Here is a 23,906-nt window from a genome sequence, read left to right as displayed (position 1 = left end):
CAGGCAGAGGATGATAAACTATGTTAATTCTGCATAAACTAAAGAAAGAGTGAGGAGGAGTGACTTACAAAGCAAATACAATATTTAATACCATTTCAGTTCCTTTGAAGTGGCAATAAAGTTAAGTCAAGTCAAGTAATAGACCTTCCTCTGTTCAATGTGACTTGACAGGCAATTTGAATCATCCAAAACTAACAAATAGTTACAGCTTTTAATAATTACATCTGCTGTGGCTACAGTCATGCACTCTTATGCTCAGCCAGCTACTGAAATTTTAAAAGTGTAATGAAAATGAAATGCTCGCCCAGATAAGGCTCAGCTTATTTCCTCATGCTTCAAAGCACAATTGCCCTTTGAATATTCACTCCCTTCAAATATTTGTATGGCACCCCTTTTTCCGCAAACTCACCCTCTCCAAATATCCAAGTGTATGTGTTGCCCTTGTTCAGCCAAGTGTCTGGAAAATATTTAGAATATATACACTGGTCATAGGCAGTGTGTTCATGACGATACAGTTTAAATATTGTGGAATGATTAACCCGGTTCTTTAAGGGGCTGTTCACTAGCTCTCCTTCTACCTTTTTAGAGTAGAGGTCCATTCCAAACAAAAACATTGACTGCCCAGCCCTCTCACCCCGAATATTGATAACTACAATCGTACAATAACTTCTACTAGGTAGAAATAATTGATAATTTAAAAACGTGGTTATTTTTTATAGCAGTTTGAGCTATAACAGAAATTATTTCAGCCAGAGACATTTTCGTCTAACTGAATTGACCATGTAAAGCAAATGATTATACTATGCTATTAGATCTAGTTTTGCTGTTTCAGGGAGCACTCATTGAATTCGAGCAGCTGCTGAGAGAGCTAATCCCCCCGTAAAAAAAATGTATTGCACTCTGATTAAGAAGTATTAGCAGGGAGCACATTAGTCCGCTAAAACAACAGAACCACTGCGATCTGCCATCCTGAAACCATGCCACAAGCATAATGCAATTCCTCTTGAATGGTAGTAAAGCCCTCCTCATCTGAGATGAAGCTCAGACTTCATCCTGGCTAACTTCAGATAAACATGGCAGGATACCAACAGTATCCTGATTCAAGGGAAATATTCTAAACTAAATGTACCTGACTTGTGTGAACCAACAGCATGTTGCAATTTCCTTGAATGCTAACAAGCCCTCTCATCTAAGATGTAACAAAGGAAACTGTGTGTTCATGTAGGACTCCAACACTCATCAGAAAATACATTTTTAAGGCCCTCAAAGTGACATTGATTACAAATAAAGTTTGGGGGCAGATAACACCCTGTTCTCAGATGCCTCTCAAGTCGGCCACTTTGGATCTTCTATTCCAGCCTCGCCTAGAGATTATTGCTCCTTGGCTCAGTTTTATTTCCCTTCCTCTGGAAAGCCCTTTGTGCACCTTGCTTGAAAAGTGCTATAAATACAATTTTATTAATATTACTTGCCCTGCATTGATACCAGAGAAAGGCTAGAGAATAGAGAATAAACCACTCTTACATCACAGAGAAAAATCTAATATTAATGAGAATAAACATAGAGCATAAATATGAATTGTTCTATTTTTTTTCTATTTGAATAATGCTTTTGTTGAGCCAGCAGCGCTATACTTTATCCTGAACCTCACGTTGCTTTATATCACAGTTGATTTATGAGGTTTGTTTGGCCTCAAACACGTTAAACCTCATTTCACATTTAAAAGGAACTGAGTGATAAATTATGATGCCTTAACAAAGGCCTTTGCACAAGTTGCCTGTTAAATCAGCGTGTGCCTTCTTTAGACAGGCACAACGCTCATTTATTCCACAGAAACAAATTTCCTGCCCCAGGAAAGCAGAGCTGAAGGTGAATGAATGATCTTTGCCTCTGCTCTGTCCTTTCCTCACTCCTCATATATCACACACCTACTCTGCATCCACATCTGCCCTACTACAGTACTACTACTACTGCTGCTTCTTTGTCCACACTGGAAATAAATTATTGAGTTCATTGGACGGTAGCTTCCCATTCACAGATTCAAGTGGGAGGAGACATTCCACATCTGTTCACACCTGTAGAAATGATAGCATGTGTCAGTGTTGGTTTATGGAATAACAATGTGTAGCGTGTTTTGTTTTTGTCTGGGTCTGTGTTTTGTTGGTGTTGCAGTATCAGTAGTTTCTGAGCGTCTGACGACGTGGATATCAGGGAGGGATCTGCTTTGCCTTTGTCCTCTTAAGGGTCTTCCTGCCCGTCCACTTCCTTTAAGACACAAGAGGAGCCAGAGCTGGAAGGAGTGGGCTTTGTTCCTGAGGTGATGTGATTAAAGGCCTCTGTCTGGGCTGCACCCATTCAGATGGCTCGCACACGCCACAGCTGCTTTACTTAATTGGATTGTCAGGAAAGTAGACAGGACTGAAGCCACGAATCAATAGATTCAGTGGCACTTAAATAAAGTTAGGCAGTGGCAGTGCCAAGGATGGAAAGAACAGCTAGCTCTTTGTAAGAACAAAGCAAGTGGTTTTCTGATTGTTTCAGCTCATTTAAAGCAACTGAGCTCTGAGCTGGTCGCTTGGTTAAGGATTTCTTTTCATGTTGGAGAAGTGATAAAACAGTTTTTGTTTTTAAAAAACCAACTCTAGCGTGGCAACTTTACATAGTTATATTCAAATTCTTAATCAGTATTACTCCTTTCCATGCATTTGTTTGTACTACTTACCCATTAGTATGGATTACTACCATGATCTATGCTGTGGCATTATTTATAGGTGGATGTTAACCGTACAATCGTTATATTTTTATTGTGTTGTATAGGGTGCCTTTATAACATCTGGGCAGGGACAACATGGGATGGCAATTCATTCTGAGGGGGCATGAACGTCTGTACCAAATATGATAGTTTTTTATTGAGACAATTTACTGAAATGAAAAGAGAAAAAGTCAGGGATCACCAATGTTAGTATGCTTCATCCTCTGGGAACCATAAATGTCTCGAGTGAACTTCATGGCAATCCACCTAATAGTTTCTGATTATTTTTTTTATCAACAGACAGACAGACAGACAGACAGACAGACAAACAGACATTGGCATCAGTGGAGGCCATTGCATGGCTTAAAACAAATTGTCAATAATGTCAATCAAAGCAAAAATGGCTATAATCAATGAAGCCTCTATCCGCCAAAGATTTGTCTGGTCAGATAAATGACGGCATGGCCAAGAGACAAAGTGAGTTCTTTTAACAACAAAGTCAGCCAAGGACAATGATGCTGTGGTGTAATGCTTTAGAAAAGGGCTCTCTCAGAGGAAATGTATGATGCAACTGTGGGGAGATGATGTAATTGTCTATCAGCGTGATTGTGCTTGTTTGGTGGGCGCATTGATTAATGAAGTGCTCATTTACTATGATTGCTTTGCAGTTAATGTGATGAAGACATCATGGGTCCATTGGGGAGATTAAGGTCCTGGGTTGGTGAGATTTTATTTAGTCATGATTTAGGGTCAAATTAACGGTTGTCAACTAACTTGCTTTTCCCATCGGACACAGCTGACTCTGTCCTGCCTAACACTGCGAGTCTGTTTCATCCGACATAGTGCAAATGCCTTGGAATGAATGTCTATCAGATAGCTGGCTGATGCGCTACACTGCAATCCTTCAGCCTTAATGATGTCACTGCTGCCCGTTTATCAAACTCAACAGCCTGCTAAAGGAGAGTCTCCGTGTCCAGACATTTACTCGGTTTAATCAATGTGGCTAATTATAATGTAGGATAACTCCTTTAGTGTGCATACCAGAGGTGATGTGCTTACAAAAGAAACAATTAGGCGGGAGATAATTGAACAGATTAAAAACTTGTTCACAGAGGTCATCACCTACAGTATGCAGGAGTGGAGCTAGGATCATTTGTAAAGAATGATGGCCTGTTTGTCTGATGTCTACATCTTGTTTAACCAGCTGTCTTTCAGTGACAGAGAGAGGGAGTGTTGCAAGACTTGCTCTGAGTGAACTCTCAAGAACTCCTCTCTGTTTTGCCTGCAGCCATTTATTGAAATGATCAAGTAACCAATAGTATTGTGACTTGTGTCAGTGCTTTGTGGTTTTAGGGATAACAGGTTTGAAAAACCTGCCAACACCTGCCATTGTGTTTTCTGTGATCTTGATGAATAAGAGATAGCATGTAGCCTGTACGCAAGAAAGGCTGCCACTAACACTTCTGGTTCCCTGGGAGACTGGCATGGTCAGCAGCCCCCTCCCCCTTTCCTCCCTCATCCTCTTGCCGTTTCTCCCCCTGCTTGTGAAGGAGGCGTGTGAGCAAGGAAGAGGCAGGGCACGTTAGCCGAGGCTGCGGGTGTGGAACTCAGACGGCAGGCAAAGCATACAAACACACACATTTCTACACACACATGCTCAGTCAGCGCAAGTGACACAAGTGCTGGCTCCATTGAGTTGACTGACTCACTGCTATCCATTAGCCGGCATGCCGCAGAGAAAGAGGAGTTTCACTTTTGGAGCCTATGGAGGGTAAGAATGTATATCCTAATAATTTCTGTTATGATTGATTATTATTGAACTGAAACCTCTTTACAACACACAGTTGTCATTTGTGTGATTGTATGTGTGTCTATGTGTTTCTGTATCCCTGTTTGATGACTGTGCAGATTCTGTGTCTGTATTTGTGTCTGCATGTTTGTGCCATTTACACCGGAATGCCATGGATTTATAACAGCTTTTGTCTGAAATGTCTCAGTTGTCATTTTTGTGGCTTTCTATCATAGATTGGACCTAATAATATTGCTGTTTCAGCTTGAGGATGAATCATTGAGGGTTATATTCTATACAGTAATGGTGAGGCATCACAGACTAGGTGACAGAAACAACAAAGAGAAAGGTTCAGCTTACAGTAAAAGTATGACTGAGGCCCTGACAGAGCTGTATGATGGATGAGAATTGTATGTTGTCAGTAAACACTCATGTCCTCTGTGTTTTTATGTGGCCCACTTCAGACTACAGGATACTGGACAGTAGACGCACAGTCAGCAAAGAGCTTTTTACTGGTCAAAAGGTGAACAGGTGCCCCAATGCAACAGCATGCCTGACTGCCTTTATTCAGGGATAGGTTTAGTATTTTTTGTCTGTCATGTGTTAAAGGTAGCCTCAAAAAAGTCTGGAATACCATTAGCTGACATCTAGTGGAGACAGTAGTTATAGCTATAGGCTGGGCTGTGTGGTGATTTCGGCATAGTGGCTTATTTGTAATTGCTGTCAGTGTGTGGTCAGAGACATTATACACATGCATTATCACAGGTCATAGTTTGGTAATAATTTCCTAGGAATTAAATTTTTAATTTAATTTTTAATTAAAAAAATTTAAAAATTCCAGTTTCCTGGAAAGAACTATATAATTTGGTACAATTGATATGGAAAATAGAGACAGCGTTTAATTGATACCCTTTCAACCAGACTTACATTTGCCAAAACAACAAGTTAGTCTTCATCCTTGTAGTCTCGCTTTGCCAGACCTTCCTCCACAGGTCCACACAGCATTCTGGGATGGGAGAAAAACATGATCTGGTTTATTGGCATTTGTTGAAACCAATCACAATCGTCATGGGCAGCGCTAAGCGCCAGAGAGAGCCACAGTGCCGCTGCAAAATAGCCTCAGGAAGGAACTTGTTTTGGTGGAAAATGTGTACGTTCAAAGGTTGTTTTAGTCGTGCGACAGAAAACTCAGATTGGACAGATAGTCTAGCTAGCTGTCTGGATTTACCCACTACAGCTGTTGCTCTCGGCAACCGTTCAGCACCAGTGGGTGTCTACCACCCCTGGGCCGTAGGGGGCAGTAATGAGTCCATTATGGCTTGGCGCACCACAATGAGGCGAAGAGGATGCCACACTAGAAAAGTTACTTGGACAAGCGGCACAAAGCTGAGATTTATGCTTTATCAGAAGAGTTTTCAAACAGTATTTTTCGGTTTTACAAGAGAAAAGACTTTAAGGATGAAGACTAACTGGTTGTTTTGGAAAATATACATTTGGTACGTTTGTTAAAGAACAGTGCACAGCCAATTCCCTTAGCTTTCCTAAAGAACTGGAACGGGCCAGATAACTACAAGTAAAACCCACACAAAGGTCACAGAACATACATCCTAAAATGAGCTGAACATAACTCAAGTTAACATTTTAAATAGCAGGATATACTTGATTTATCACTAAGTGTTATGGGCTCATGATTGACCTGTCTGCTCCATTAGATGCCCCTAAGCAGTCTCCCAATTGATTTCTAATTCATTCCAATCGTTTGCTTGTGTACTCTAGAGAGTCCTTTAGCCAGTGCACAGCATATTTAAATCAAAATACTTGCTTTTCTGTTTAGCAGCAGCCTTGAATGCCATTGCACTTGGCATTTGGATAGGTCAGTGTGATTGCTTACATCAGTGAGTGATCTGTGGTACACTCTGCCCCCCTGCATCCTACTGGCTGTGAATGCAGCGCCTCTGTTCTCTGTAGATCGGTCTTTCTTTGTCACAGTATGCTTTATAATTTTGGCATCAATATTAATTGAGCTGCCACTTAATTTGAGTAGTTATGTTTTAGGTTTTTGTTTTGCTTTAGCATGTTATGGCCCTTTCCTTTCTATTTACTGGATACTGTAATTTGGCAGCAGATACGTATGTTCCGTGAAGTGTCACTATGATGTTGCAACACTAAGCTTTCATATCCGTTTATTTCCTGTCCTTTGGATCTGCTCTTACATGTCTGTTGTATGTCACATGAGATATCCTGTAGCTACATATATGCCAAGTGAATTTTATTTATACAGCGTCATATCACAATAGAAGTTATCGCATGACACTTTTTATATCGGTCTAGACACCTTTCACTTACGGAGACCAAACATTCACCCATGAGCAAGCACTGGAGACGGCACCAAGGAAAAAAAAGGAGGAAAAATGACATTTATTTCTGTTTGTGTCTTTTTTCTCATAAACTTTTAAATCAGGAAATAAATACAGACATATGGGCTGTGTCTTAAGTAAACAGAATGCTCTCATAACCTCAGTGGCAAGACATTCAAGCAAAATGAACAATGATGCTATATGTTGAAGTGTCGCATAGAAACATTGGAAGAATGCATGTTCAAAAACAACCGAGTGGAAAGACACATTGTTTTGAAATCTTAGCAGGCCTGAGTTGTTGTTGGCATTCATGGTCAGCTGATTTAGAAATGTCAGCTTAACAAGACTACAGATACGCTGGGGAAAAGGTGTCTCCCAGTGATTCATAATAACATAGTGTGAATATGTTCAATATTTATCTCACCAGTTAACCATGTTTCAAAGTTGTTGTGTAGTTTGTGGCTCCAAAAAAAAGGCAAGAAAGCAAAGGTTTTACTTTGTTGAAAACCTTTGTTCTGTTTTACCTAGTGCTGTCTGAAAACCAAGAGGCTTCTATCTCTGATGATTTTTGATTATCTAGTGTCTATGGCTTATTGTATTGAATATTGTAGTTACAGGAAGACAACACAGAGAGGGTCTTTTTGTTATACAAAGCAAATGTTTGCATGACAAAAGATGATTATTAGACCTCAAGGCAGGGCTACTTGAGAACAGGAGGCCACTCAAGTACCTTTCCAAGGGCAGTGGCAAAACAAACAGGAGATGTAGAGCAACCAGAGGGCTCATCATTGCCTACTCAGTCAGTCCACCTTGCATATTTACTTTGACATTCACATTCATGATGGCAAGCCAGCCATTCACGGAAAGGAATGGGGTGGGCTCGGTGAGCTGCAGTTAATTATCTAATGCGCACGGGCCTACCAATTGTTGAATTATTTAGGTTCTGATAAGAATAAAAAACATTTTTCATTGTTGTCTTGCACTTTATAAGTCCAGTCATGTCACACACTGCAACTTTATGCTTCCTGACACAGTAAAAAATCAACAAATGATTTAGTTCTGATCGCAAAAATAACACCAACAAGAGAGCAAAAACTGGTGAACTATGGCATGATAAGGTAATTTTAGGACATTAATAATATTAGCCCAGATATCATGTCATTACAGTGTGCATATAGGGGGTTAGATTTGAAGGGCTTTTTTTTTTTTTTTTAATTACAGTACATGCTCTTCTTTATCTAACCAGTTCACCTGTGGCTGCATATTTTTGTTACATTCTTTCTTAAAAAACAATTTCCTAGAAATATCTCTACATACTGATGTACACCAGATTTTATCAGACAAGCATGTTTTTCTCAGTAAGTCACTAACCTGATTATGTCAACAATTCCTGTAGCTGCAATAAATGCCCTCCAGTGGTTCACTGATGAAAAGCTTTTTATGTGAAGCAGCTGAACAGTTTGCTTAAACAGTATATTAAGACAGTAATATACTTCATTAGGAGAGCAGATTATATAGCAGAAATGTTCCTGGATAAAAGGAAACAACAGGAAACAAGGAGTGACTGTGAAACAAAAAACTCACATGTAAGGAGTTACACTGGAACCTAAACTAACATGCATGTATTTTGAAAATGGTCATTTTAATATAGTTTTAATATGTCAAAATAACACCAGTGTTCTTGGGGTCTACACATAAACATATAAAAATAATATTAAAATTATATTAAGCTGATTAAATTAAACAACGTGAGTCTGAGTTACACAACATCACAAAATAATCAAAAACTAACCACAACACTGACAATACAACACAAAACATGTGATTTTAGTTTGGTAGATGGGGTAGATATTACAGTGCCTACTAGCTATCAGCATATCTGTGGTACCAGTGTGTGTGTGTGTGTGTGTGTGTGTGTGTGTGTGTGTGTGTGTGTGTATGTATGTGTGTGTGTGTGTGTGGGTGTGTATTTTCATATACACTGTATCCTACTGTACTGTAGCTAAATGAGAACATTCAACCAGTTTACACTCATTTTTCTGTCAATGGGCTCATTCAGTCCCCGTGGGTCGAGATACAGTATACAGTCTAGATCTGGTCACATTAATTTTTTTGACAATGTAACTTACCATGAGTGATAGCGTGAGACATTTCTAAAAACTAATTGTTTTCTAAGAAGAATGCACATCACGTGTCAGTCAGACATTTATTTCATTTGTAAAGAAGTATGTAACATGTATTTACTGCATTTTCTGCTTTCGGTCTGTTTTGCTGTAAACAAATATGATGTAGTCGCCGTCAGTGGTACCTTATAAACACAAAATATTTAGGTGAATCATTGGTAAAAAAAAATAAAACATATAGCTTCTAGGGAAAAGAATCGATTTTTAAAAATGGTCGAAAAAAAAAATCAAGGTACATAGGATTTTCAATTTTTGTTCGCCAACCCTAGTATCCAGTTCCTATCCTGAAGTATAGTGCATGGCTAACTGCAGAGTCAGATACTAGCATGTCTTTACTGTATGTAGGTGTTAATGTGTAAATTGAATAGGCTCACATACTGCATTCGTCCTGGCATCCACCTGCCTTGTTTTTGCTGCACAAATGTCAGTCTGTTGGTCAGTCCACTACCTTGGTCTAGACTAAAATATCTCAACCATTATTTGATGGATTGTCATGAAATTTTGCACAGAAATTCATGATCCCCAGAGGATGAATCCTACTGACATTGATGACCCCTGACTTTTCCTGTAGCGCCACAGGCAGGTTGACACTTTTGTACTTTCTGTCAAATATCAATAACAACGTTCGGATGGATTGCCATGAAATATTGTACACACATTCATGGCCCCCTTGGACAAATTGTAATTACTTTGGGGATCCTGTAACTCTTTTTAATCAGCTCCATCATCTGCTCAACATTGCAGTTTGGCAAAAACTTAGAGGTTTAAGACCAAATACCTGCAAAACTAATGTCATTTCCATGCAGCATCATTTCTGTTTAGTGCATGCTAACATGCTAAACTAAGGTGGTGAACATGGTCAAAACTACATCTACAAAACTTGTCATTCTGAGCATGTTAGCATGCTGACGTTAGCGTTTATCTCAAATGTGCCTCAAAGGACAGCCTCATAGAGCTGCTATTGTAGCAACTCTTAGTCTAGTTGAACCTAAGTGGGGCTTAAATGCTAATGTTATAGTGGTTATTTGCTAGCTATGGCAGTGTGTACAACATTGAAAATAAAGGTGTATTCTTTATTGGGTTGGTCAGAGGAACCATTTGTGACACTCCTGTTTTGGTTGCAGAGTATTAAGGCCCACAAAAGACTTTAGTCAGCATACTCTGAACTTGTGCTGGGTGAACTGGGTGTAACCAAGGGGGTAAGCTTCGCTTCAAAGCTCAAATCTCCTATGGCGCCATTTTGATGTTACAAAGCGATCACCCCCCGTTAGTATTCCATTGACTGCCATTCATTTTGACGTCACTTTGACAGCGAATAACTTTACATCTGAAGCGTTTAAAGACTTTATTGTCCATTGTTTATTTCTAAAGAAACACAACAATGTATAAAAGGCTCCATTACCTTGTACCTCACGTTATGGCTCCGTAGTATACGTTCTTGTAAAAATAGGCTAACGATTGTGTCATAACCACGCGACTTACTGTCGCATAGTAGAGGAATTACCGTATAGTACAGGAGAAGCTCGCAGGCAGTTTGGACTTACATTAGCTGTTTAAGTTTAATTACTTATGTTAACTAGCATTTTAGTTAGCAATAATTAGCCTGTGTCCATGTTATCTCCTTACATATACCTACGCTCTCCTTCTCTGCAAGATTGGGAATGATTGAGATTTCTCTTGGCACAGCTACCAGAAGACTTACAACTTTCAGACACGTTGCTCACGTCACATTTACGTTGTTTCTCTCAGTTGGAGGCTGCGCAGTAACGCTCAGCGCTCACCGGAAAAGTGCTTCTAAAGGCCTTCACTGGTCTCCGTCCAGAGCAACGGGATCTGTTGGTCCATTCTTATATACAGTCTATGGGTGTAACACTGATCGTGACTCCACCAAAATGTGTTATAACTGTAGGGAAGCGGAATCATTATTGTGCAAGCTGGGTTCACTGAGATCATGTTCTTAGCATTTATTTCAAAACATCAGTTAATATAAATGTCTCTCCAACTTGCGTGAAAGTATGCAGACTAACAGCACTGACCATATCCTTTAGCATTATACCCCTTTTTCCGAATGGATATTAATGTTAAAGGGTTATTTTACAGCATATTTACACTCTTTTAGTGTTTTTTCTACTGGAAAGAGATAATTCATGACGAAAGCTAAACAAACAGCGAGGATCTAAGAAGTGAAATACTAACAAGCTATATTGAATGGCTGGTGTGATGTGACTATGTGTTCAGGTATGGTCCTGACCTTTTAGGATAATTTGGTTAGGGTGTGTTTGTGCCTCTCATATGTTTTTTAGATTTAGAATTAGCACTGCAAGAACTTGTTACTGCAGCAGATTTGGAAGCTGAACAACAAAGTTGTTTGCTGTAAGCTGGATTTCATCTGGGCTGACTCCTCAACCCTGTTTGCTGACCTACTTGCCATGTGCTGTGTTGCTGACTTGATATATACCACAGGCCTCAGCTAATTCCTTAAGTGAAGAAAATGTTTAACAGAGAAGAAATTAGGAAATTTGGAGTTGCGCTTACAGTCAGATTTAGTTGAAGTGTGTTAGCCCTGGGGTTTCTAGGACCCGCCTTGAGCCTTCTTATCCTTCACTGATATTTGTTTCCATGGAAACCAGCTCGTGGTTGATACCTAGCTGAGAGCGTACAAGAAGCATTAAAAGAAAATTTGCCAGGATTTGGCTACCGCCTCCTGAGCTGTAATTCCTATCTGTGCCATGCGTTCCTAAATGCGCTGGTTCATCTAATCTTTCTTTAAATAAAAACTAGGCTACACAAACTGTTCTCACTGTGAGATTTGAATGTGCAAATATGACTTAGCCCACAAATGCATTAGCGCAGGCAAATTTGGTATAGCCTACTTAAGTTCACTCCAAACGTTGTTCTCTCAGAGAGGGACAGAATATTCGTTGTTGTTTTTTTGCGTCTTGCTGTTTTCAGCTCTGCGGCTTCTCTTTATCCTTGCGCTGCTCTGCTCAGTCCAGGTTTGCGTTCTCAGGGATGAGTTTAGTTTCATTTTGATGGGAAAAGTGGTAATTGAATGATTGTTGGGTGTAGACAGATTTATTTAGCGATTATTTTGACTGAAAAATAATAAAGAGTAATTATTATTATTACACGTACAATTTCTGTACTTCAAACCAAACTACTCACTATGTTCAGATAAATTGTTGAATGTAAAGTGACTGATAGGAATGAAGGCAATCAGCTTTTCCTGTAGCCTCTACAGTATATTCAGTTTTTCTTGTCCCCTATCTGAAAACAACCTTATTATCTGTCATCAGACTATCTTACATAGCCCTTCTGTAACTTGGAGCTGTAACATTTGAATGTGTATGGAGTTATTTTTGTTTCTTTATAACCCAAGCAAAAAAAAAAAAAAGTTTGAGAGCATATTTCTCACTGCAATCAATATGTTGATATGAGGTCTCAGCTTTTGGGTATCATGTTCTGTTTCATAGTTAAGGGTATGTTTTATTGCAAATTTCCTGTATTGGTTTTGGTATTTCAGTTTGCAGCCTTTATCCAATAATCTCGACACACCTTGGTTGATTTCATTTTATGGGAATTCCATGAAACCTGAGAATGGGTGAGCAGCACAGGATGAGGTTGAGAAAATGTTATTCTTAGTGATGCAGTAGGCTACATATGAAAACAGCTTTCCTCTCCTCACACTCAGCTTCGCAAGGGCAGAGCCGACGGCCCATAAGTATGTTGGCTCTCTCCCAAGGGCCAATATGCATTCCACTTAAGATGAAGCTCTGATTTATCTGCACACACGTGTCTGTCAGGCTCAGTGAAATTAACACTGGTGTTAGATTTGAGATACAACAGCGCCACAAAATCCATCTCAGTCAGTGTGTCACGTGGAGACCTGGGGTTGATAATCAACAATCTTCTGCACTTATGGGAATCAGGCGACGACCTACTGTAACAAGCCTGTTGATTCGTGACTCCACAGTACAGTGAACAAACAGACCCCCAGGGCCTGTTTCCTCTCACCAACACAGTTTTCTGAGAAGGAGGAAGCTTTAAGCTTTCATTTTTCTTTTGAGAATTTCTCACAACAAAAGCAGAAGTGCAAACTCATGTTACTTTTGGTCCTACAGTTACTTTACTTACTTTTTTATTGACCTTTCTATATGAATGAAAAAACAGGAACTCCTTCTGTAGCCTGACTTGTGGGCTTGTATCTATGATTTTAGCCATTCTAGTATCATGACTCTAGGGATGGCAGCGTCGGTCAGTCCACCATTTTGGTCCTGATTGAATAAAATGTACTTTAAAAGGGATATTTTTCAAGTTTTAAAGGTCGCATGACATGGTGCTCTTTGGATGCTTTTATATAGACCTTAGTGGTCCCTAATACTGTATCTGAAGTCTCTTTCCCGAAATTCAGCCTTGGTGCAGAATTACAGCCACTAGAGCCAGTCCCACAATGAGCTTTCCTTAGGATGTGCCATTTCTGTGTCTGTAGCTATTGAGGAGGAGAGAGGAGAGGGGGGTAAGGTGGAGGGTGGGGGTGTGGCCTTGACCAATTGCCACTTTGCTCGTTTGAAAGCCATGATGTCTCTCTCTCATGGGTGGGCCAAATTCCCCTTGCCCCTTATGAGCTCATAAGGAGCAAGATTCCAGATCGGCCCATCTGAGCTTTCATTTTCTCAAAGACAGAGCAGGATACCCAGGGCTCGGTTTACACCTATCGCCATTTCAAGCCACTGGGGGACCATAGGCAGGCTGGGGGAATGCATATTAGTGTTAAAAAAACTCATAAAGTGAAATTTTCATGCCATGGGACCTTTAAATGCTCTTATCAACATGGGAGCGGACAAATATGCTTGCTTGATGCAAATGTTTATTATTATTATGACAATCCCAAACAATGACAAAAACTGTCCACAATATTCTCCAGAATAGTATGCTCAAAAAATATGCTGAAAGCATAATATGGCAAACTCAAGCCCGTCAAGCAACAACAGAGGTACATTGACCTGAATGCAACATTACTTGGGAATACTAATACAATGTAGTGTCCCACTTTACACTTGTACTTCTGACTTATTTGTACTTCTTACGTCTCTGTTGAAAACTATCGTTTTATTGTTTATTGTATTATCTAGCGTGGCCTGACTTTGGCGAGGGGCTGTTTCTTTGCATCAGCTGTATGCTTGGCCAGAAAGTGGTGTTTGAGACTCAACATACACCGGTGGTAACTCAATTCACATTGACAGTACATGCAAAAAAAAGAAGACCTTTTTCTTTATCCATTTCTGCTCAAGGAGCTTTGTTTCACAACGTTACTGCTGCATCCCTTCCTGATGTCCCAGAATACCATTGGATGGATTGTCATGAAATTTGCACATTCATGTAAATTAAAATGGTGAACATGTTAGCATGCTGAAGTCGGACATACAGCGACAGGGTCAACAGCAAGAGTAGAAGACAACGTAAAATCTAATTTACAGCTTGGGGATTATTTGTATTATGTATTTGCCTTATCCTGAGAATTTCTGAGGGTCAATATACGGCATCGGAGGCAGCTGCAGGAGCCTAAGAGACATACTAAACAATCCCTTTTCCCTGTGCCACCACCACCACCAGCTATTACAAGAGACAAAGCCACATCCAAGAATAAGTCACTGGGCGATAGTTATCAGTATCAAATATCCATAGCCAACAGTTATCAGTATTACATATCCACTTTGTTGCTGCCAGTGAAGTCAGGTGCTGCATCCCAAAAGAAGTTATAGTGTGTTTATGATTGAGATGTTTTCCTTAAGAAGTATTTGTTCTTTTTGTGTGTCAGGTTGTCAAAAATCCTTTCCTTATGGACTTAACAATCATAACAAATGGCTTTCTGGGTGATGAGCAGATGGAAAGCCTAGTTTTTCATGAATTTCGCCAGTCAGACATGAAGTTTCTCCTGCACACACAGTGCCATCTATTGGCAGAAACGGTACTCTGCATCTCTCTGTGTTTCCATCGCTGCATCATCTGGTTATTGTTTGCAGTGATTTCTGCTCAAATCTGTTCATCCAGAGTCGATTCTCGACTGACAGAGAGTAATGAGCCAATGAAACAACTCATTTTGTTTCAAGAAACATCAGGCTGGTTACGATCCTTTCATCCTCGGAGGTGCAACATTAACAGATGGCAGGAGTTATTTCAGGGCAACCCAGCCCACTGCATAACCAACCTCTCTCAGTTCAATGGACGTCTTGTAAGTGGAAAGGATGGCCAACTATCCCTCTGTGTTTTCCACTCTTAAATTAGTCTGGGTAAACTTAGATGCGTGCAGACAAGAGCATGGAAACTATTAGTACCCCGTCATATGCCACCTGGTGCTGATGGATTCTAATTTCTATCTATATTTGGATTGTTATGGTTCTTTGTGGAGTTATTAGCATTTAACTGGCTTTAAATGTTGAATTCCTCACCTTGATGTTAACATATTTGCCAAGCAGGTTTTTGACAATTTTCAGTGGATTTTAGTTGTTTTTGACACAGATTAACACCAAATAAAAACAACCAAAATGTCATGACACTTTTTTGAAAGTTTTTAACTTGTGGGTAAAAATATTGAATTAGTACTGTTTTATAATAGCTGTACTATGTGTGTGTGTGTGTGTGTGTGTGTGTGTGTGTGTGTGTGTGTGTGTGTGTGTGTTTTAGAGTGGACAAGACCTTCTCCAAGGCCAGAAGCATATGGTGAGTTTTTCTTTTGTTTTTACTTTTGTCAGAAAATGTGGTAAATTATGACAGCACGTTGAGACAGTGACATTTTGTTATCAATCTTCGTCATTTAAAATGTATCAGGTTTTCATTTATGATGAACATACACAGTGGATTAGAATTCTTAAAGCTCTCTGAAATAATGTTTGATGTCACTGACTCAGACCGCCCTTGTACATTTGAAATGTGTGAACCAGTCTGCCGAGTAGAGTGAAAGTGAGATGAATGAGCCAGTTGAAAGGTAGAGCAGACGAGCAGCAGTGGGGGAAACAGATACCCAGTCTGTGCTGCTATATCTGCAGTGCTGGCAAGGTTGGAGTGCTGCTGTGAGTGGCACATGGAGGCAGGCAGGGAGCTGAGCATGCACGCCTCTTGCCACTGCAGATAGACCACTCTATTAGGTGTGGTGGCACGAGTTTCTGGCCCTCAACCCCCTCTGTTCGACTGCAGAAGGTTAAACAGTGCCTCGCTGCAGTATCATCACACCTTCCCTCTGGAATACAGATACAGGAGGATCTCTCTTAGCAGCCAGGCCTGCATTACTCAGCAGTGGCTGGGCTGGTTTGCAGGGACTGCCGTCTGGCCATCGGGCTACCACTGCAGCAGGCTATAACAGAACAACTGCACCTCACGGTAAAAAAGAAGAGGAGAGAGGACTGGAGAATCTAAAAGAGGATACAAAACAGAACAGGGGATAAAATAATTGTGGGCGTGGAGAAGAGGATGGACAAAGGGAGTGAGTGGATAAGATGACATGACAGGAAGAGAAAGAAGAGAGCAGTGCGATGTCTGCAAAACAAAATACATTTAGAGTTCAGCAGAGTCACACCAGCCTTGTTGCTGTGTCAGAGTCATGCGCTTCTTTAAAGCAAGGAGGAATTCAACTAACACTGCTGAATGAACTTGGAGGATTCTTCCCACTGGGTTAACAGAACTCAGTCAGTGTTCATACCTAGCAGGCAAAACGATTTCTAACAACACAACCTTTGATGAAAGGATTCTTCACTCTGTTAAGCCTAAGGACAAAAGTTAGATTTAAAAAAAAAAATAATAATAACTGGGACAGCCAGAGTCAAAATCTTCCTCCAGGTACTGTATTTTGAACAAGATGTGACTGGAAATTAGAACAGTGAGCTAAATCCTCTCACAGCAAAAACTGTTAACAACACAACCCAGCAAAATGCCGTGCTCACCTTTCCGAATTGGAAGGCCAAGAAAATTCTGGTGAGTTTCTTTTAACACTGCCTGAAGATTGTTTTGATGATAACCGCATGACTCCACAATCAAATCAATGTTTCTGCCTGATGCATGCATTCCTCCTAAATTGCCCCATACCAACACTCAAGAAATGATTAATGAAACCAACCCGGAGGCAGCAATGTACTAAGGATTATCTGTATCAATGAATGAATGAATGAATCAATCAATCAATCAATCAATCAATCAATCAATCAATTAAACGAATAATCAGGTTGGTGTGTTGGTATAGCACTGGGACATTTTATTCACAACACCCCCATGCAAACACTATGCTCGCTTATAAACTGTCTGCACCTCATTTGTCTCTGTCTAAATCTTTAAATACACCTTTAGCCCCACATATACCAGTAGATGCACTGTATGCTGGAAAGTGGTTGAATGCTTTATGGTGTCTTAACATGTTGGCATATGATAACTGTAAGCTAGACCTACTGAAATGGAGCGGAGGAGATCGATAGAAAGACAGAGCAGCAAACTGGCATAAACAGCTGTTTCTACGCGCCTCCCCCTGCTGATTTTGAGCGGACTGATTATTGTGAATGCCACCCTAGAGGATGCGCTGCTGGAGGTCCCTCACCTTCCCCTCTTCAATTTAGGCTAAACGGTAACTAACTTGACTTAAGTTAGGATATCAGCCTTTGCTTTACATGCAGTAATAATCATTTTCCTAACCCATCACACCAATTTAGTTTCTTCCTAAATATATATATCTATATATAGCAGCAAAGAACTAAAAGACCTAAAGCCCCCCCCCCCCCGCAATCAAAAGGGTGTTTTGTTGTTATTTCTCTTGGATCTTTGAGCTTCACTGTTTGACGCTAGAAGGCTGTTTTTTTCACATTCATCTGATGAATGAGGAAAGTTTACCTGTGCTCCCCTTCATCATCTGAATTTAACATAGTCCAACATGCATCTTGCAGAGGTGTAATGTGGAAACTTGAAACCTCCAGCACACATACACTGAGAGGGGACTTTTTTTGTTTGTTTTGTGTTCAGTAGTTCAACTCTTGAAATGAACATTACTTGCTTATTCAGATTCTGGATATTTCAATCAAGGAGAAGATGTAATTGTCTGAGTTTTTTAACCAGGTAACAAATATGTTTTGTGGGAAAACCATACAAGACATACATTATTATTCAAAGCAGAGTATTTTCATATGTTTTAAAACATGTCTAAAAGGGCAGCTTTAAGTTTGAGCAGAAGAGTTCACCAGTGTTTGATGGTTGTTTTGGTTTTGGTTGCCCTGCCCTCTGCCCTCTAGTGGTAAAAAGTTGAAAACATGCACCGTACAGGTGCAGTCTGCAGTAGTTCTATAATAATTAAAACTATATTAATGATAAATTGGACCTCAAGTCGGATAAACTTTAGAAACTCAAGAGACTTTTCCTCATGTGGCAGTTACGACAGAGACAATGTGTGTGTGTGTGTGTGTGTGTGTGTGTGTGTGTGTGTGTGTGTGTGTGTGTGTGTGTGTTTTAGAGTGATCAAATATTTATTATTTTACTCAGTGGGTAATGCTGTTCCAAAAACAGATTATTTTAACGTTGCTGAATGACCTTGCTATTTATTCCAAATTATGTGATCCAATACGCTGTTCTATTTTTATGATGCTTTCTAAATTCTAGGCCTATTTTATCCTTTGTGTCCCGTTTCTGCCCATAACAACTTAAGAGGTGTCACTGTACACAGTCCTCTGTTTGTGTTCATTGATTTCCCATGAGATTCCACTCTGCACCATCCTCTGTCTGTCTCCTCTGCACATGCGCCCACCGCTACACCGTGAAGCCCGGGCTGAGTGTCAGTTTGCTTGTGCACGCTCATCTGTGTGTGTCAACCTGAGTTGTCTGGAAGAGCGGACATAGTGGGAGAGCAAACTGTCAAGCCAGATCAGCCTAGACTGTCTGTGAGTCTCCTGCTGTCTGACCAAATATAGCACCCGAGTGACAAGCTCGCCCCTGGTTCTACCCGTCTCAATAATCCAAATCCTAACATGTCATCCACCATCCAGCATCAGCACACGATGTCTAAAAAAATAACCTAAAGCTCCAATGACAGCAGGCTGTCGAAGGTTGATATGAGTACCAGCCAGGCAACTTTGACAGGACATTCCTTTTTACTTTATCTGATTCTTGAAGCTTTTCACTGGCAAAGTTGTTCTGCCAGCTTGTTTAAAGTTCACTTCTTTGCCTTCAGAAAGTCTCTTGCAGCTGCAGTATCTTCAGAAGACAGGGCTTCAGGTGTTGAAGAGGCAGCCAGGGTCTTTATTGCTTGTGTTTTGGATCCCCGAGTATATATTTGAGGATGTGTATATTCCTCATGGGGGCCTGTTTATTGACACCTGTCATGCTGAGGATGGTGTGATAAGCCAGTGGCAAGAGAAGGACTTTATATTTCCTGTGTTCCTCCTGGTTTTTCTCTTCCAAGGGAGAGAAAATTGTTGCATGATCTTATTGTGGATGTTCTTGTCTTGATTGATAGGACGGATGTACGATTTCTAAATCATACCGCATTAAAGTTTGATATCACTGAATACGCTAGTAGCTCTAATATCAAACACAAAAGAACAAAAACGGACCCCGCAGTGACCAGCCAGTCGTTGAAAAGGCACATCTGCATCACTGTGATTTCCCCCAGGGGTTGTGTTTCCAAGGAAATCTGGACAGTGACATTGTGAGAGATAAGCAAGTTGGAAATCAGGACCTATTGTCAGAGTGAACATGCTTTATTCAAAAACACCTGCTGTACCTGGGTTTTTAATGCATACTGAATATGGCCAGCTGTCAGGGGACGTGTGGGCTCAAGAGAACCCATCAAGGAGTCTCCTCACACACTTATCAGATCCCACAGATATTTTATTATTTAGAATTCCAAGCATGTAGCATTTGATTGTACAGTGTTTTTTTTTTATTCTTCCCATGAATACCGTGGTACATCAAAAAAAGTGCTCATACCTTCAAGTAAAAACAGTTGGTGTGTTCTAATGTCTTGATAAGAACTACTGAATAGGATTTCCATATCTGACTGTTTGTTTAATACAAAATGACTTTATATGTACAGTTCCCTGGGGAACAAACTGCTTCTAAGACTTATCTGCTTTTTGAATTTTGTCCAATATTTACTTTTGTTTGAGTGTGGCAGCGGTGACTTTTATAGCTATCGGACAAAAAGGCCCAGAAGGTTTTGCATTTTCCATAACAGGTTGGGGAAAGTCCTGGAGTGGGTTTTTGTTACTTCCCTTTTGCACACAGAATAAGATACCTAAATAAAGCTGGCTTAGAAGATCATATTAAATGTTGTGTTACGTATTATATACACTATATTTATGTAGCTGAACTTCCACCAAAGTAAAACTTTTTTTTTGGAGTGGAAATCAGATCTTTTCATCTGGAAAGATTGCCTTTGAGGCTCATATTGAAGCCACATACACACAAGACAAGTATAAGCACCGCTCAGAGAAATGGTTTCACACCGGAGACAATCATCCTCACATTTGTTCGAGTGCTTCGGGTCAGTCTGACGGGGGTTGGGAAGGATGACCCCGAAAACACGACAATTCCAAGGTCTATTTGTGTGGTAATTCATTGCTCCTCGTGTCTCTGGCTGTTGGAGGATTGATAGTAGGCGAGGCAGCAGGTGTTGCTACTTCATGACGGATTCGAAAAAATCTAACAGGGAGGTCGGTTCCTAATATCTGAGCTCTTCAGGGTCAGCGCTGTAATATATGATGACACGGGGAAACAAGATCACTGAGCAGCACCGCTAAGTGTTGATGTCTGCTTGCTTGTTAAATGATTTGTGTTTGGGGATTGTCGACACAGTGCTTATAAATTCATTGAGATCAAACCTCTGGTTCAGTAGGTAGAAGCTGATGAGGAGGCAAGGTGTCATATTACTCAGACATCATTAGAAATATCCATTTTAATTTATTCATATGCCGAATTTAACCCATTTTCAGAATCAGAATCAGAAAAGGATTTATTGCCAAGTAAGTAACTTACAAGGCATTTGCCTTAGGGGTTGGTGCATACATAAAAATAAACATATTAAACATGAATATGGAATAGACAATAAATACAGAAACAAATAAATACAAAATAGCGGTATAGCACCAAGAAGAAATTGGCATTTAAGCCACGGTGAAAATTTTGGTCTGGTTTCCCCTTTCCTCTGGCTAAAATATCTAAGCTACTGGTTAGATTAACATTAAAATATGTTCAGACAAAGGATGAAACACATGACTTTTACTCTTGTGCCACCAGCATGTTGATTTTCCCCCGTAAATATCTCTACAACTTTTGTGCGGATTGCCATGAAATGTGGCACAGACTACGTCCCTGTCAGGATGAATAAATAACCGTGGTCATCCCTTAACTTTTCATGTAGCGCCACCATCAGAGCAATTTGTAATTTTGATCAAATCACAAATAATTATGTTAAGAAACACAAGATTGAAGATTCAGGGCTGGTATAACTACATGGACATTATTTTATGTTGTCACTATTTGACCCAACTGAGCTGGGTAAACAGAAGAGAACCTACTGTGAGAACAAAGAGGTCATAGTTAACGTCATCAGGAACATGCTTACTTTTTATATCAGCTTTACGGGCCCCCTAATGTTGTAGCCCAATTACCCAGTTCAAAACAAGACATTTAAAAAAATTCTGCATGATTATCAAACCAGTCACAATCACAGTCACAGTGGGGTTCCGGTGTACTGCAGAGAAACCTTGGTGGGGATGTAAAGTTTCTTCAAAAGTTAGGAGGCAGTTGGCACTCCTACTTTGCCTTGCAAACAAACTCTGGGATTGATTAACACAGAATTTGTTTAAGAGTGACTGGAGGCGGGTTTCAACAAATCTTTAAAACAGCAGGAGAACCCTCAGACCTCTTACGTAATCCAACATTTTGCAGCAGGAACAATGAGCATCTTGTGACTCAACATATTTATATTTTTTGTATATAATATCTAGGTAGTGCAAGTGATAAAGTGAAATGATTTACCATGAATTACCATGGTAAACAATTAAAAATGAAAACCTGGCACTATTATATTTTTTTCTATTATTATATTTATTATTTCTTACTTTTAGCTGTGCAGAAATGAAGTTGAAAGTAATGACAGTAAACTCTGCTGGAATGATGCATTCATGTACAGTCATTAGACAGCTTTTGAATTCAGTGCAGTTTTTCAGCTAACTCTTGCGGCTCAGTGCTGTTTGCACTTCCCCATCCCCCCCATCCCCTTCTACCTCCTGAGGTCGACCACCGTTAATTAAATCTCAAGCTGTGGGAGACACTCGATGCTGCTTATGCATAAATAACCATTCATTCATATTTCAGGACAGGTGTATAATATGTCTGTGATTGGAGATCCTAAACCTTTAACTGCCCTTAGGGGTCACTGGCTGGTCACACACACAATTCTCAGAGGATGGGGGGGGAGAGTGACCAGAGGTCATTTCACCAGGCTAATGGGATAGGAATCCCTGGCAGCGGGGGTCGGTTGGAAGGGATTTACTTTGGGATTCTACAAAGCACATTGAAGCAGGGAGGTTACTCTCAATTTAAAACTATCTTTCTTCACAGGAGACAAAAATAAAATAAATAAAGCGCTACATTTATCATTTCCACGGCATGGCTTTGATAGGAACCTGCTGCAGTGATCCGCGTTAAAACGTCACTCAACACGCAAAATCTGCCTGCCCGATAATGTGTTTTTATCTAAGTACTATTGACAAAAGCCCTCACACTGTGGCTCATAGACAACAGTTTCATTTTTTTTAACCCCACACCCCCCTTGTCCTGAGCTTTTGCTTTTGCATATATAACATTTCCAGTCTTTTTTGTGGGGCATTTTAAGGCCTTTATTTTCACAGGACAGATGAAGACATGAAAGGGAAGAAAGAGGGGGAATGACATGCAGCAAAGGGTCGGAGTCGAACCTGCAGCCGCTGCGTCGAGGAGTAAACCTCTATATATGTGCGCCTGCGCTACCAACTGAGCTACACCGGCCACAACATTTCCAGTCTTTGCTCAAGGGTTTAAAAGAGAGATAGAAGGATTATTATCCCACTACAACAGGACGTCTCTACAAATGACTGCTAATCTGGACAATATTAAAGCTGTGTCCAATGATATACTACAGTTTTATTTTGTACCAGTAAGCTTTGGACAGTGAGAGGATTATTTATTTTTGTATCACAATACACAGTTCTTAATGAAGCACAGTATGAAGAGTGTGCTGTAATCCCATGTTATCTCTTCATCTCTAACACATACAGCACACACACACACACACACACACACACACACACACACACACACACACACACACACACACACACTTCCTGTTCATTGAGTCGCTGCACGGATGAATCAGCGTTATTGCTCAATAGTGGCTATTTCTTATACTCTACTGTAATAGATTTTATTTTTATTTTTTTAATTTCTTATACTCTAATAGATTTTATTTTGGTTTACATGTATTTTGTGTAATATTTACAGTATTTCAGTTTTCAGTCACAGTTTCAAAATAAGGATCAATGGAATGATGAGTGTATTTTGTATTTTGTTGTCCACTGTGTACTGATTGATTGGAAGAGCTCATACACTTGTTTGCAAGTTGTGTTGTTTGAAGGCAAAATTTGCTTTTGTTGCATATTTTAAATGTTTTGGCACGGTTAGAGCCTTTTGCTAACAAAATCTCTGTTTCGGCCTGTGTGTTAACTGTTTTGAAAAATGTGGAGTTTGAGTTGACTGCTGCATCAAAGCAATCAAGAAAAACTGTAAAAACATTTCCACGCACGCTTCCTCATCCT

At 40.1% G+C, this 23,906-nt stretch overlaps 1 protein-coding gene across 12 annotated transcripts in view; it reads left to right on the top strand.

The window, feature by feature from the left end:
- The first annotated feature begins 4,299 nt into the window (after positions 1-4,299).
- LOC116043484 (RAP1 GTPase activating protein) overlaps positions 4,300-23,906 on the top strand; it is a 50,165-nt gene continuing 30,558 nt past the window's right edge. For 4 of the 12 annotated variants that reach the window (XM_036007782.1, XM_036007776.1, XM_036007773.1 and 1 more), the window contains exons 1-2: positions 4,302-4,523; positions 15,766-15,801. In XM_036007782.1, coding sequence (XP_035863675.1) covers positions 4,480-4,523; positions 15,766-15,801 — 80 coding nt within the window. In that variant the 5' untranslated portion in view covers positions 4,302-4,479. Of the gene's footprint in view, positions 4,524-15,765; positions 15,802-16,795; positions 17,050-23,906 lie in introns of those variants that run through there. The other 8 variants (XM_036007767.1, XM_036007774.1, XM_036007766.1 and 5 more) reach the window with 6 other exon arrangements.

Source organism: Sander lucioperca, chromosome 12 (assembly GCF_008315115.2).
Source record: "Sander lucioperca isolate FBNREF2018 chromosome 12, SLUC_FBN_1.2, whole genome shotgun sequence".
Lineage (NCBI taxonomy): Eukaryota > Metazoa > Chordata > Actinopteri > Perciformes > Percidae > Sander > Sander lucioperca.
Note: the sequence above shows the minus strand (reverse complement) of the source record. Positions and strands in the feature narration are given on the sequence as shown.